Source organism: Haliaeetus albicilla, chromosome 12 (genome assembly GCF_947461875.1).
Source record: "Haliaeetus albicilla chromosome 12, bHalAlb1.1, whole genome shotgun sequence".
Lineage (NCBI taxonomy): Eukaryota > Metazoa > Chordata > Aves > Accipitriformes > Accipitridae > Haliaeetus > Haliaeetus albicilla.
In genome coordinates this window covers 26,995,614-27,012,519 of record NC_091494.1, presented here as the reverse complement: position 1 = coordinate 27,012,519, position 16,906 = coordinate 26,995,614, and the positions used below count along the sequence as shown (strand labels likewise).

At 38.4% G+C, this 16,906-nt stretch overlaps 1 protein-coding gene across 5 annotated transcripts in view; it reads right to left on the bottom strand.

Annotated features, from left to right (window-relative positions):
- The window catches only part of MAP2K5 (mitogen-activated protein kinase kinase 5), a 140,282-nt gene that overhangs the window by 118,822 nt on the left and 4,554 nt on the right, over positions 1 to 16,906 (bottom strand). For 4 of the 5 annotated variants that reach the window (XM_069798655.1, XM_069798652.1, XM_069798653.1 and 1 more), the window contains exons 2-4: positions 13,296 to 13,344; positions 7,929 to 7,996; positions 2,999 to 3,068 (exon numbers count right to left, since the gene is read on the bottom strand). In XM_069798655.1, coding sequence (XP_069654756.1) covers positions 2,999 to 3,068; positions 7,929 to 7,996; positions 13,296 to 13,344 — 187 coding nt within the window. The remainder of the gene's footprint in view (positions 1 to 2,998; positions 3,069 to 7,928; positions 7,997 to 13,295; positions 13,345 to 16,906) is intronic. The other variant, XM_069798654.1, reaches the window with a different exon arrangement.

Here is a 16,906-nt window from a genome sequence, read left to right as displayed (position 1 = left end):
GAAAGTATTTTCCTCAAGTCTCTCAAACTATATATTGCCTTGTTCTTCCATTCAGTGGATGTGCTTTTGTCAAATGTTAAAGCCACAAAGGCTTCTAGCTACATGTTACAGACAGTTCCCATTTTAAAACTACAGTGCCCTACAAATTGTATGTTAAAGGGCCTGTCACTTTTGATTGATTGTCTGAGGAGGGATGAATTTGATTTTCTCTTTCTCTGATGCACATGCATTTCATTTCAATTTTTGACAGCAGGAAACAGAACTATTTATTAGTCAGAAGGACACAGATGATAGTTATTAAACACATCGGTTAGGGCCAGGCCATGTGCCTTTAAATGATATTAGAAATTACCATGTGCATCTTAAAGAAGAAAAATATTATGATACTGTGGTCATTAAAAAAAAACCCAGAAAACAATAAACTATTCTAAAAAAACCAATAAACTATTCTAAAATACATATAAGCATATTAATTTTTTTCCAATAGATTAAAATCAACATTTTGAACACTATATTAAAAGAATAGTATTTTTTATGGGATATATATAACACAGACGGGAGATATATACATGTGTGTGTATGCACACACACTCTTGTTTATGTATATGCATACACAGAGGTTTATTTTCAGTATAAAAAAAGAACTCTGGCTCTTACTACCCAGACTGCAACAATGCATTTTTTTAAAAAATAGACAAAATACCAATTTTTCCCCTTAAAGACCTTTAAATTATCAAATTAATACAGCACAGCCAAGGTAACACAGGATGGCACATAAGACATTTACTGCTGGCAGGCTTTATGGAAGACAGGAGTTTCCAGAAGCTGACTGGAGACAGCAACTGAGAGGCTTCCTCAGAAGTAAGAGAGGCAGAAAGGGAAAAGGACTCAAAGGAAGATTGGGCTTGCAAAGAAAGCTCTTAAAAAGGGAGAACCTTAAATTACAGGCAGAAAAGCTGCACGTTACTGATGCAGCTTTAAACTGCAGTACGTAGAGAGACATGGCCAAAAGGGCATGAAAGAAAAGTGCTTGTGCTAACAAAATTTGGGATGTTCATTAGAGAGGCAGGACAAGAAGACAGAAAAAAAATGCAGGGAAGCACATTTTATTCGATATTGCAGAAGAGCAGCAGCAGAACTTAGAGGCAGTCTGGGTAGAAAGGGAGTGCAGGGTAGCTTTAAAGCTGTAATCTAGAAAGAATCCATGTCTTAAGAAGGTGATTTGGAAAGATGAAACAGCAACTCAGCTCTGAAGCAATTTAAAGCCATCTAAGAGGAAACACCCAGCAGAAACGTGTGTAGTTGAGCCAATGGTGAAAATGTAGAAACAGTACATGGGGATTGTATCCTCAGCAGCCTGGAGATGAATTCTGAATCTGTAGTCAAAGATTATCCTTGGATGTAAAGCAAATAGAAAAAGAGACAGCAGCAGAAATAGGAGTCTACTTGGCTGGTTCTTCAGGAACAACCCAAAAGGAGAATCTAAAAGGAGGTTAAGCCCAATTTGTAATTTCAAAACATCCCTTTAAACACTCAAGCATGCCAGCTATTGAGCACCTCCTGTCATAACTTCCTTGAACTGTTTGCTTAAGGGGAAATATATCTAATTGCCTTGTATTTCCAAGAAGGGTTCTCTACCTACTAGGGTCATCCACTGTATCAGTTTCTCCAAGCCACATGAAAGCATAGCACTTTATTTCTTGCAAGTGGTGGTCAGTGGTTTTAGACAGAGTGTATGTCAGTAACTAAATGGCCTTCTACAGAAAGGGGTTCAGGAGAAAGGCTGAGCACCTCCCATCTCAGCCTGGGAGGAGGCAGAAGACAGCTTCCCTCTTTACAGCTGTCCTTGTACTCATATCATGAGAACAGATCTCAACTGCTGATTGCTCTGGAGTCCCACAGCTCAAATATCTGGGAGTCCCTCTCTCAATCAGATCCTGCTAGCCTGACCCATTAAAAAAAATAAAATAAAAAAATCTCCATATTCCCCTTGAATTGAAGTCTCTTTTCCATAGCAGCATACTAAACTACCAGGAAACCCAGCCTCCTTTTGAGACCTTATTAGCATGTGTTTGAGAAGGCTGTTGGTTAATTGCCCAATTCAAACTTCAGAGAGTTGTAAGTAATGGAAGTCTAGAATGTTTAATTGGGAAACTCATAGTATGATTATTTGTATAATATCAGTTAAGTGAGAAGAGCTTAATTTTTAATTATTTCAATTAATTTATTGCTGGGAGATTTACTTGGAGAATTTAAACCTTATCTGTTTCATCAATTAAGAATCAGAGATTCAAAGACTAGATAGTGAGAGCATCTGAATGAATCAGCGGAATTATGTAACGTATTAGTCTTTTTTTAGCCATTATTTGAGTTCAGAGAGCGCGGTGCATTCCCAAAAACCTAACTAGCTGTCTACGGATTTTTGTTCAGGATGTAGATGACCTATTTTTTAATTGCCTCAACCCACATAATTGATTACATCTTTCCCTGTTCAGGAGAACTATTAAAGTAGTAGTGATCATTTTGATACCATGAAGTGCCCAAATCTCAAATAAAATATGTCACGCATAGAGCTTCTGTGACAGACACATTCCCATTTTCAAAATGAACAATGACAGTCACATTTCCCCAAGTCTGTTAGACTGATTAATGACATTAAAAGATCTTAACAAACCCCAATTTTCCTAAGTATCCAAAACTTAAGTTATTCATCTGCTTTGGTTTGAATACATGCAGAACCATCACCAATGAGTTTTTTAAATGTACATAAATATGCACTATGCAAACTGAATCTTGTTAGCCTAATTTACTCCAGTAAATTAGCTATTTTATATGCAATAAATGTAGTTTTCACTACACTCCCCACAATAATGAATTCTTCTATCCAAATTAAGAGGTAAACATCATGTTATGTGCATTTAAACCTCCCGAAAACATAACTGTTGATGAAACAGTTTACTGATATCATCATTGTTGATTAGAATTTGTTAAGCATTACCTCTTGGATATATCTGTAGAGGCTCTATTAACTGTCCATTTACTTGCTGTTCCATTACAGTGGAGTAATACTGCAAAGAGATTAAAGAGATTACTCAGTAATGTATGAATAGTAGTAAGAACACTTATGGATTGTTTAAGTCAATGTTTTTTGCTTTGTGGTTTTTTTTTTTTTAAATTGCCATAGTACATTTCAGCCTTTAGAATGCTTTCTTGCCATTTGCAATGTTCACACAATAAAGTGGCATGGAGGAACATAAGCACAGGGCTGCGATACCGAGCACAGGACTGACTGCAGCACAGGGATCCGTTATTGGCTCAGCTAAGCAAGTTTCAGGCCCACCTGAAGCCTTGGAATGCTTCAGAAGAGTGAGCAAACGAAACATTTACAGCAAACACAGCAGTTGCCACACCTGGAGAAGCCAGGAAAACCAGTCAAATGTGGAAACAAAGAAATGCTGTAAATATAGTCAAAAACTGTGCAATTAGGAAAACTCCAAGGGAGAAAAGAATCTGGAACCTACCCAACAATTTGCAGTGATGAAGCACAGTCAGGGCAGTCGGGGCCACATCTCACATAAGCGGAGATGTCATGCATTCCCTTAGCATACAAATTTAATGCACAGTAGGGTATGCAAAACAGTGTTACTAGAAAGCTCCTGCAGACATACTGAGACCTTGGACTCCACAGCAACTGCTACAAGTGATCTGGGAGGAAGTTTACTGGTAAAGAAAGGCTAAGAATGGACAAAAAGGTATGCAAAAGTATCTGAGACCATCAAGACCCAAGACAACAGAAAATACGTAATGCAGTATGAAAAAGCCTGAGAAGTGGCACATGGATGAGGAGTGGCATTAAATCAAGAAATAAACATTTGGAATAAATAAATCAAAATCTTTACAAGCCTTTTTTAATTGACCCTCACTCCTGAGAAGCAGTGAGCACTCACCAGAGAGGACATTTAACATTACGACCACACAATGCCAGGGCAGGAAGACAGACCTTGCTACAAGTTTACTGTCTATAACCCATACATCTCTCATCATGATGTGTTAAATATTGAAAGCACATCACAAAGCACATTTCTTTTGCAATCACCAAACATCTTTGAAGAAAACACGCTGGCTGTGGGCCAGATCTTCATGGCATAAATCAGTGTAGCTCCACTGACTTTCATGCTAATTCTCACCAGCCGAGTGTGGTCTAAGACTTCAGCATGTCACTGTTACCAGCATTTTGTGATACTATTACTCAAACTGGCAAGAATGGATGTCAACAAGCAAAAAAATTCTAAGTCTCTATGAAATCAAACACATGTATTTCACTCACACCAATGGTTTCCCGTAACACAGGCATTTTTTACTTATGTAACTTAAAACAGACGAAAGTTTATTAACTACCTAACATTACAAAACATTTTTCTTTCCTCTTACAATGGCATTAAACATGTGAACGTTAGTAAGCAAGTGTTAGATGGACAAAGTCAATTTATGTGCAGAAGTTTGAGTGCTTGTTTTTCGCATTCATGTCAAGAAACAGGAATAAATTTCCTTTTTGTGAAAACAAACAAACAAAAAAAACACCAAACCAAACCTGATATAAAGAAAATTGCTGAGGGTTTAAGGATCCATCCATCCCCACCTCCTGTGTGTACATCTAGTATAATGCCTGCTGCTAAAAGCATTTCCCTCATTAAAATCTCACCACAAGATTTTTGAGCGGGGCATCTCATTCACATTAGTGCACAAATGTATAAATCCACATCTTAAATAACTGCGTGACACATGCTTTCACTGTGCTTATACAGAGCAAAGCTATTCATTACAAAAGCCCACTCTTGAAATGATCAAAAGGTTTTTCAGGAGCCAGAACTACCCCATAGACTTATTTTGTATCAGGGGGGTCATGAATAACATGCCAAATCCTCCCCCATGTCCCCATATCCCTTCATAAAAATGTGTCACCAGTACCTAACAGCTATGGAGCTGTAAAAGAATCTCCTGCTCCACTGGGGGCCAAAATTGCCTAAGAAAAACAAACTTCTTTATTACTATTTTACTAGTGGTGTTCTATGACCTGAAGACATATATATACACAGTATAAACTTAAATTACACACTCTCCAGAATAATAAATTAAAATAAACATACATGAGACTGTTTCCTACCCTAAAAAAAAAACCAAAACCAAAAGCAACCCAAAACAGAGGGAGAGAGAATAAAAAAAAAACCAAGCATGGACCTCTCCATTACTCAAACAGTGATGACAAGTAAATGAAATATCAATCATGTAAGCTGTCAACCTTTTGGGACAGCAATAACTGTTAACAAGTAGTCTGGAAAAATTGTCTGAAAATGACTTGTCCTCCACACATGAGCATTTGAGGTTTCCATGGAAAATTAAGATGCCAGTGGCTATTTGGAACATTGTTCAGGTATTCTTTTTAATGGAAAATTTGCCACTTATTGATCCAGAGCATGTACCCCTTGCTTTCAGAAAGCTGCAAGCAACTTTCCAATCAGTGGCTGTCAAAAAAATTACTGCCTTTTTATACTGATACAAGACAACAACTAAAGTGCAACTCCACTGCTACTCAATGTCTGTCTTTAATTAACTGCAATGCACAACAGAAAAATAATTTTATTTACCATTCCACAATATTTGCATAGGCATAACACAAAATATTTCTGCATACTGTAAAATAATTCCAGAACTGTCTGAAATCACTTACTGTCAAGTTCAGAAACGAAAGAACCTGAACATAAGAGCTCATGCATGATTCAAAATATCTTCCCCAATTATAATGTCATACCTGCATGGAAGAGATCTGTATTCTCAGAGAATATTTTTTGTTGTTGTTCTTAAACTGAAAGAAAATATTTCACTTTGGTTTTGGAGAATACTAGCAGAACTGGAGGCAAACTGCACCACGTCAAAATTCCCAGAAATATTTTAGCAGCTGTTCAATCCTCCAAATATTTGTTGCAGGCCTCTAAATACTGAAAAATGAGTATTTTTCTTCCCCAGTATATTCTTCAAGATTACAGTAGATTCATTCCTTTTCCTGTAGGCTAAGAACATTTGTTTTCTTATAAACATATCCCAAAATGACACCTATAGGATGTTAGAAAGTTAAACCATCAATGCAACACTCAAATAGAAAACTAGTTTAAAACCAAAGGGAAAATTTTCAGAGAAGAAAAGCTGCTGAAGCAGAAAGAAGTCATTTACAGACATCCCATAATTTTTAAGGGAAAGCAGAGAGTTGAGTAATCATAACTCTAATGTACTGAAACTTTAACAGTAAGCTTGGAAGCATAGCAAAAAGATGACCTTACAAAGGCATGATTAATCGTAAGACTGTGCCAGGAAAATGCAAGTTTTCCAGTTTAACAGCAAAAATGGCAGACGTTTTATAAGGAAAAAAATCAAGAAACACAAGGAATTCCAGTGGGGAAGCATCGTCAGTGATCTAGTTGTATGAAACAAAACAAAACCAACCTCAGACAAGCACAAAACCCCCTTGACTGCAGCAGATTTTTCTTCCTTTCTTTCACACATCTGTCTTACACTCTTTAATATCAAACTTGTAATACAATGGTTTCACCTCCTCTGGAAAGAAAACTGCACATGAAAAGGGGCTTATTTAATAAATCCCTCGAGTTTCACAGAGATCAATCACCAGCATCTGGAACCTGCACTTCTTTCACCCCAGGATTAAGTCATAGGCAATGACTAAAATCTCTTTGAACCAGGGTCTGCTAACAGACTTCCAGTCAACAAATGTCCACCACAGCCTTCACGAGGCAAGAAAGAGTACAACCTCCGCAGGTAACAAGAGGATCAGAATTTCACTGAGGAAGCCTTCCTGGAGCCTAGAAAACACGAGCCCCCTTCACAGGAAACACCAATCATTTGATGTGTTTATGTGCTAAATTCACAACAACAAAACTACGTTGTTTTGCCAAACACTAGAGAATATATGCCCAAGAGGGATCCATTAAGCAGAGACTCAGGCAAGATGTAGGTGATCCAAGCATGTCCCTGCTCTGCTTCCTCTGCAACCGGGAACTGATGAGGAGGACTAAACTGAACCAAGTCATTAAGTCCCACCAAAACCACCTACGAATGGTACTAAACAGGGCTTGTTTCCGATACGTTCCGAGTTAATGTCTCCAAGTACAGCGAGAAGCGCACTTTACAAGGAACTAGCATTGCATCTGGCTTAGAGAGCAAATACCCATTTGTTACTTCCTTGCTTATCAATTTAATTTGAAAGGAAAAGTTAAATTATTTTTTTTCCACTTACATCTGCAACGTGAAAGATACACTGAAGCTATACTCAAATTATTTTGTTTCAATAAGTAACTGCATACTTTATTTCTGTAGACACGTTTTATATTTACAGGTATATTTTACACACATCTATGTATATAAAGGCACACACAGACACACACATCTCATATTAAAAACCAGAAAATACATCTTTAAATCCTCTATGAATATTGAGCCTGCAGCTACAATGAAACTCTTCTGTTAGGAGGGGTGAAACACTCTCCAGATGAAAGTAGATTTTGAAAAATTTTTAGAGCCCAGGGGTTCATTTTTAATGAGCCGTTACTTTAAGTACTGCATAAAAAATACAAGAAATTGATAGTCCATTTAGCCTGCACTATACCTAATGCAAAAGTCATTAAGATGCATTATTCTTAATGTTTATGATATGATCAGTAAGTGTACAAGTCTTTTTTTCCCAAAAAAGTCAAGCATGTCCATATATCTCATATGATATAGTTTTTAAACACCTACACTTAATACAGGAATATTGTACTGTGAACACTGCAGCTTATGTTAACACTTTGATACAAGCAAAAATACACAAACAAACTGAAAAACATGGAAAATATCAGCATTTGTTATACTATACCTACATAAGATAGCATGGCTTTCATTTCTTCATCGCTTCTAACAGTAATCCGATCACCATCCTCATCTTCATCTAACAAAGAAATGTATCACATTCATGAACAATGGAAGAAGGACATTTCCAATTTTAATATGTAAGGTTTTTACCTGAACTTCTACAAGCAAATAAAAATATGAAGAATGTATAAGCCAACTACACAGGTAGTCTGAAATAATAATGTATAATGACTCCAAACATTAATTAACAAAGACTACAATTACATCTAAAAAGGGGGCACGAACAAAGCGCTCAAAACTTTGCTCTCAACAGTTCTTTTACTGCCAGAACCTCTCCAGAAGCCAAGAGCCTCACACATAGTATAATACCCGCTGCTGAAACCCACCGAGGTATTCTTTTGACACAGCAAACAGAAAGTAAAGTTTCTTAGTGTGCTTTGATCCTCCCAGATGGAGTTAAGTTCTGGTGGTTTCTTTAATCAGAATTACTAGAAATTAAAAAAAAAAAAAAAAAATTAAACTGTTTTCCTCCCACTAAAGCCTTCTAAGTCTTACTGTCAACTCTACCTCAACTCACCTGCCCCATGTCAGCCTCCTCCCAACCCTTTGCCCCCATCCCTGTTACAAATGCACAAGCATCTCTGCTTCTTCACAACAGAGCAACACTGACTTAAAACCAGTAACTTACAAGTGGACACAAATCTGCAATGTTTATATAGAGAGATTTAGACAAAGGCAGAAGTTTGTGAACGAGCAAAACCAGTCTGTGCCTTTGTTCGCAGTGCAACTGTGGGTGAAGAGGAGGCAGGAGGCATGAGCAGCATTACCGGGCAATCACGGCTTTGCGATGACGGCTCAGGCACAGCCACGAACGCAAAGACGAGGCACTTCTGGCATAATGAAAGAGGCTGCTGTAGAAACAGAACCAGAGGAAAGGGAGCAAGATTCGAAAAGGCTGCAGCAGAGCAAGGCATTCAGAAAGAATTATTAATATGAAGATCTGAAGGAGGAATAGACTTTCCAAAAGACATATGGCGGGATTCAGCAGGTGCAGATTTACCAGGGGGCTCAGTCCCCCCGCATTAGCACCAGCTGGTACAACAACACGCTCCAATGTCACAAGCCGCAGTTGCTGAGACACCCCGTGCGGTTCCTTCGCTCAGATGGGAGCAGTGTCCACCCCATCCTCTCCCGCCCTGGTCCTCATGAAAAGCTCGTACACTTTCACTGATGGGAGAGCTGCACCAGTCACCAGATGAATGGAACAGACCCCTCCCCTCCAAATCAGTTACAAAATGTTAATTTCTTTTTATTGCTCTAGCTTTGGGGAGAAGGGAGGGGTTAATGATCTGTCTCCAATTTTTGCCTGCTGCTATTTAAATATCTTCCTTAGATACTTATTAAAAAAAAAACAAAAACAAAAACAAAGCACGTTGGTTTTACATTTGTTTTTTTCCTTTGGACAGGGAGTTCTTTGAAAATAAAACAACCACGAAATATCCAACTGATACCAAAGAATGGCTGACAAATTCACATGACTTTTTGGCCAGAAAACATCTGTTGTGGGGAATCTCAACCACACAGGCCCATTTGAGCTGGGATATTTAAAAGGCCTGAGACACCCACCTCTTCCTGAAAGGTGATGGGGCTCAGTGTGTCAGGACATGTCCACATACACGAGGACGGACAGACCAGAACAATTCTGCCTGTGCTCCAAGTTGCAAGCAGGCCGGTCAGAAAGTCGTATGGTTACGAAAGAAAAGCACTCTGCCCAAGCTATCATGCACTGGGAAACCAAGGAGCAACATACACACCGCATTTCAAACACCTGTTAAATACCAAAGGGTGAGGACATGGAGATGAGCGAGTGCATTTACACGGCTTTGGGACTGGAGCAGGTTTGCTCCTGACCAGCTCACGATGCGAGCAGAGGCTGAGGCAGTTTGTCTGTCTGTCCCCCCCATCTCTATAGAGGTGCTCTAACTGATACACGTGCTCTCTACAATCACAGTCCCTGTGTATTACATCAGCATCAAAAAGTGCCGTTGTGTCCCTAGATGAAAACTCATTCTTGCTCAAGAATGTGGGAAGAGATCCAAGTCAACAAATTAAAGTTACCCGAGAAAAGGAGTTTGTTCATTTTGCCTCTGAAAACCTAGCAGGTAATTCTGAGGCTGTAAGAGAAAAGCAAAACAATGCAGAAGAGAGAGCAAAACAACAGGAGAGAAATAATAAGGAAAAAAAGTAAAATAAAAACCTCAGAATTACACTTCAAAAATGTACTGGAAGAGAGCTATGGGACATTGGAAACATGGAAGCTGGAAGAGGAACTAGGTAGCGTAGCGATGTCCTACAAGAGCCTTGTCTCATGGAAATTTAACTGGTGAACTGTCAGATTGCTAAAACTACTTGCTAGGGTTACCAGCCTGCAGCAAGTCATGAATGATGAAAAGATTAAGAAGAGTTAGTGAGTTGAAACCAAATGCTTCCTTGCCTGGAAACATTTCAGGCAGAAAGGAGGAGGAGTTGTAAAACTGCTACCTGGCCAAAACCCAAGTCCCAGTTGCAGTGTGTAACAGAGTAAGAAAAGCTGAAGAAGCAGCTGTTAGAATAGTGAACACAATGAAGGCCATGCATCAACAAGAAGGGATCAGAGTAAAATGCAGAAGAGAGGAAACATATGACAGAGAGAAGCGAATATACAGAGATAAAAGCTGTTAAACAAGCCTGGCTTGAGGGAATAAACTGAGCTGGGACCACCAAAAAAAAAAAAAGCAAAAAAAAAAGCTGAAAAACTCTTAAGAGTCCACTTGCAAAATGTTCATTAAAAAAAAAAAAAAAAAAATTAAAAAAAAAATCACACATTATTCATTGCAAATGATTAAGAAATTAACTCTGAAGTTCTCAGAACTGCAAAATTCCTGATGGTGGTACAAAGAGAATAAATTAAAAATATGTTGATGAAAATGCAGAAAATGTTACTTGGCATTAAAAAAGCCAAATCTAAAATAGCCCGGCAATGCTTCTAAATAGCAAAACCAGAAAAAAAAAAAATGTATTTCTTGTATCTGTGCAGAGATCCTTTGCCACCCTATCTTGACATTTAAGTGGGCATAACCCAAAAACTAGCTAGATATGACACATGGGCTCACAAAGATTTCCAGGCTTCTCTACTTGCCTAGAGCACAGCAATATGATTTTCCAGCACATTAGGGAAGCAGAAGTAGAACCAAAAAAGCCTACGTACTGGCTGGATTTTGCTAATGTCACTTAAAATGGAGGAAGAAATCCTCACAAGATACCAAATAGAGTGCAGCAGATGGTAAACAAATATTATGAAGCAATCTTCACAAAATCTGCAGTGTGTCACAAATATACAAAATAGCAGAGTTTGGATAAAAGGATCATAACAGGCCATATGTTGTTAGTGATTTTATTTGTAGCGATGTGTAATACAATGGTGAAATCCACATAAAGGTCCAACAGTAGGAGAAGTGCAGCCCCAGGTAGGAGCCGCAATGGATGGTACACTGTAGATAACAATAACTAAACAAACAGTAGAGGAGCCTGCACTGGATGGCAATTATCCACATCTGAAGAAGCAATGAAGCAGGTGAGAATGAAGCTTAAGCCAGTAAAACCTAGGCATTTGATATGGAAAAAGTAACCAGAAAAATCACACATCAATATACATAACATATTTTAGATGCCAGTTAAATGGCAGGGGAAATGGTTTTGTGCAGATGTAAATGACAGACTAGAGACATGAACTGAAAGCACAGAAGCAGATGTTAGAAGACGCAATGAAATAAGTATTTCCAGGAAAGTTCTACACATGGTACCATTAATATGGGCTACTGCCCTGATGGCAGTGACTGTTACTGGTGCATGAAGTTCAAACAAAGCTAATGTGTGACGTGGGAGGTATGTAAAAGAAAAAATATTAACAAATCATAAAAAAATGGCAAGGTCTGGAGCCTGGTTTTGCTCAGGTCTCTTTAGGAAGTCTTGTTTTAAAAAGCAGGTCAGGATAAATGTTGAGGCTATGGAGAAGTAACACTTACAATCTCCATTCTTGGGTTTCTGGTGTTTTAGGAGGTGAAAACACAAACACAGGAAAAGAAAGATAAAAAGCACTAAATAGTACTTGAAGGACCATAAAACAATATTTCCTTTGATTATCTACACACAGAATTATCCATAAAGCTCTAAAAAGGGAAGAAATGCTAATAAGAATGCAAGGCCCTATCTTGTCATGTCTGCTCTCTCACCTTCAGCATCACTACCTTACTCATATAACACTTTTAATCCCCTCCAGCTCCTTCTTGCTATTTCATCTCTATCAAAGGAAAGCACAGAATCACATAGAAAAAAAATATAATAAACATTAAAAGGGAATAGCAGGAGCCCTCTCCACTTGGAACAAAACTATAGCTTGGTATCTTATCCCCTAACACAGATGTTTGACTCCCCTTTGCAGCTTATTGCTCTCCAGATAGGACAATCCCTCAGGAATCCCTCAAAAATTAAAAATAAACAGGGTTCAAAGAATAGAGCTGAAATAGAAATTAGCAGATATAGGTCTAAACCTGCACTAACATACTCACTGAGAGCTTTCCTAACTCAGCAAAAGCATAATAAAACCACCTTCACAATGTGGAAGCGTCATCATGACAACCCCAACCTACAGCTTTCTCAGATCCTACACAGAAGCTATTTTTCCCAGCTTCTCAGCCAGACTCACGTGGCCTTTTAGAAGTTACTACTACTGCCCAAGTCTAACCAGGTGCCATTTTCCTGCAGCTCTCATACCTCCTCCAGGAGCTGACGCTGAATAACTACTGATATCTCCCACTCTCACACAGGAGACAGAGAAGAGGGTGTATTTGGCTTGAGCCCAGCAAAAGGAAAAAAGGAAAACTAAAAACACAGCAGTCCTTCCAGCAAAAAACAGACATTTGTTCCAGTGAAAGGAAACATTAATTTCTAACGCTGCTATATTTGGTACAAAATCTGTATGTTGTACCATATCTCTGTAAAAGCTGCTGCTCTTTTGGTTTCTTCCAATGGAGGATTAAAATTTTAAACTTAGACCTACAGGTGCTTTATACTTTTCATTTAATTCGAGCAATATAATTGCAGTGAGGAGTAAGAGCATGGTAAGGTCATGCTGGTAATTAAAGCTATATTGTAGAAATATGCTCATTCAAGATGTGATTAAATAATAAAATATTGCTTAGTTCGGTATCATCATTAAACTTGCATTAATGCATAAATATTTAACTGTAACATATAATGAACATAAACATTATTTATTTAAAAAATGACAGCCCTATAATGTGACAAAAGAGACAGTTTATACAACTCATACTTACACTCAAATGCTGTTGTCGTTGCATCTGGCAAAACTTGACCGATGACATCCTAAAATGTAAAGAAGAATTAGCTATATATCAAATGGGAAATGCCTGAGATGATTTAGAGTAAATCATCTTAATCACTTCCCAGCTGCAGGCTGAAGACTTCAAGACTTGCTACTCACCACTGCCCCCAAATTACAAACTTTTTAGCGCACAACACAAATCAGTACAAATCACGGTGCTCTTCTTCCTCTCCACGTTACCTTGAGGAAAACTGTTTTCACATAACTCAATCATAATTGCAAACAAATCAGTGTTGTCTGTTCTTGCAGTTTAAAGAATCGATTTGATTCTATGATTTTGTCAGTAGGTTATAGAAAAATGTATATGTAACTCATCGAAGTCAGTCATAAAAACAGAGATTTATGAATAGCTTTTTACTTAAGAATGCACGTTTTCTCTCTCAGTCCTTCTGCTTACATCACCCTGATTCCTCCTCTCCACCTCCAAACAACTGCCTTGGTCCTCCCTCCCACCACAAGGTAAGTTCATCACACGGCTCCATCTCCTGCCCTGCCCGCAGCTCAGGAAAAACAGGCTAACAAAAGCTCCGGATGGGTTTAGGGCTGCCATCATGAATTAAAACAGTAGCTGTGAGACTGAACAAATTTTTGTTGCTTTCACTCCACAACTGCCCGGGAAAGCGGCAGGACCCAGCAGCTGCACCGAGCTGCCTGCTGCTGCCTTGCAAAGCAGCGCTGCGTCTCAAGATGCTCTCCACTACATGCAAGCCAGAAAGTTTGGAGGGCTCTTTGTCACTCCTAATTGGAATTTAAACTTCTTCAAAACTTGGTAGACAGATTCAAATGTGCTGGCTGCCCTGGAGGAAATAAGGTTAAAATACCCGAAGAAGTGGAAGTACTAACCTAGAAGGCAACCTCCAACCTTGGCGTTACGACGATGCCATACAATGCCTTTCTTAGGGCAGATGTGAGCTGCACATACACAAGCCCATTGCAAAACACACCGACCATTTCCAAGTGTTACATGTCTCCGATCCAAACCAGCGTTTTTATGCCAATATGAGCCCTTCCTGTACAACTAAACCAAGAGGAGGAGAGCTTTTTTTTTTTTTTTTAGCCTTATACATACAGCATTTACTCAAAATTCAGTGAAAAATAGCTGCTCAGACTGAAGTCATCCTGGCCTCCCAGTGTATGTGCTGTTGTCAGCTTTTGCGAGGCTGCAGTATGTCATGTCAGGGCACGGCATAAATGCACAGCATGGTTTTTTCCTTCCTGCTGCCTGATTTCTCATGTCAGACAATCTCTCCACTGACAGTGTCGCAAAGTGATTAGAAATTAATGAACAACAATATTTATTGTAGTACATGCACTGTGAGCATTTTGGGGTGCTAAGCACCCCCCCATATCAAAACTTTAGTGATCACTGTCCTGTCACTTTTGCTTTCTCTATTTTTTCATTTAGTCTAAAACCAGGAAATTAAACATTCTGTGCGACGTTAAAGAGACACAATTAATACAAGGAGAAAGCACCAAAAGCAACCTAAAGATTTCCACAGAGCTAACTGAAGCAAATAATATTTCTAAAACTTTCTCATGTTGTCTTTTCATTTTAAATACTAAAATAAATCAATAGTATGTAATTTAAACTATTAATTGTATACAAAAGATGTGTAATAGTTTACCTAATTATGTAGACTGTAAATTTGTGGAACCAAAAAGGGGGAAAAAAACCCAACAAAACAAAACATTGCCAAGTTAACAAACATTCTGCCATTTAAATACTTCTACGGGGTTTGACAGCTCTGTCAGTCCTCTGTCAAAAGCCAGCCAAGCTGCACCCTCTATTCCTAACAAGAAATTAAAGTCTTGCCTAAACAGAAGACTGTGCTGTTAACTAATTATTCCTAAATCCATTTAGTTAAAGACTGAAAATTCCTCAGCAAACACACTGTAATTGTGACAGATTTAAGCCACTTGTAAAATGTTCTTACGTGGGCACACAGATGCTTCCATGAAATGGATTTAAAAATTGTTATCAGAAAAGGACCCCAGTTCTGGGATATTTAAAAACTGTATTTAAGAGGTGTGTAAGCATGGCACTGAGACAGAGACAGTTCTGACAGCCCCAAATGTCTGCTAGGAAAGCTCCAAGACTCCCAAAGCTGCTATAGCACTGAAACAGTGATGATAAATTCTTACACGCACCCCATCCCCCCACTGAGAATAACTTTTTCTATACATTGAGACTTCTTTAAAAAGAGTAATAACCAAGTACATGAATTTAAGAACTATGCACCATAACTCTGTCTTAACACTAAATAAATAGTTGAAAAGAAAACCCTACCAACAGCCACAAAAACTTTGCTCTGGTCAACTTTCAATATTTCTATTAAATCAACACATTTGAGAAAAAATAGCAGGGAGTGGAAGGGAGGGAAATTACACCATTACTCTGTTGTTAGCATAGTATTTTCATCAGCTACATTAAGACTTCCATGCTCAAACATTCAGCAGACCTCTCAGTGACCCAAGCTTAAAGGATTACTCTAAATCATGCACGTGTGATGATTTTCTACTATCACAACAGAGATCATAAACAATAAAATACTACAACTTGTAGACATTATTCAAGTGGGCTCACACACACGATAGCTTCTATTTTATCTTATAAAACTGAAAAGCATCTAATAATGAGGAGAAAAATCAGGGAACAGCACCTAAAACAAGAACTCCATCAAATCTGCTCTCTGAAAGAGCTGTGGAGCACTTGCCTCTTAGGCGAGAGCACAGAAAATGTGAAAGCACTGCTTTAAACAACAATGTCAACATTGAAACTATGGCCCTCGCTCCTGTTTCAGTTAAAACTTGTTTTATCTCAGTATGACATCATTAAGTTATCCTGAATTAACACCAAGTGCTTAAACACTCCAGTGACAGCCAGGGCAAACGAATCTAGACAGCCTGATAAAAAAAATAAGCTTATTGTAATTCATTTAGTGGTGCCTTTAAAATAAATCTATTTACTGGTAACTTACAGGTCTGCAAAGCTGATATACACAGAACATATTTAAAGTGACATTATGAAGAACAGCTCTTAGCACCCAGTTTAGGAAAGTAATCAAGAAAATCCCTAACCTACAGCATACAAGCAGTGCTGCTTCCATGGGTCAAACACCATCCTACTGCATCAAGACCAACCACGAGCACCAACCTGCAGGCATCAGGTTTTCCAGTTTGAATACCTGCTGCACAGTTTAGTACCTGTAAAGGCTCCTCCAAGAGACAGAACTAGAGCAGTTGAAAATTAAGAAATGTTGTCATTTTGTGTGTAAGGCATTCCACTGATCATCAGACTCCCAACTTCAACAGGTTATTCTATGGCTATGGACAGGATATTTAGTGACTCTATACTACTGCTTCTTCTCTGAAACTGGAAGACAGAAATATTCTTGCATGCCAGCCTGAAATCCTGCAAGGCTACACTCATTTGTATTCACAAGGCTGTTCACACTTCTAGGATGGTAAATTAACAAAAAATCATGTTTAAAAATAAAATATTTCTGTTCTCAAAGATAATTTTATGGGGCTTTCTTAATACAA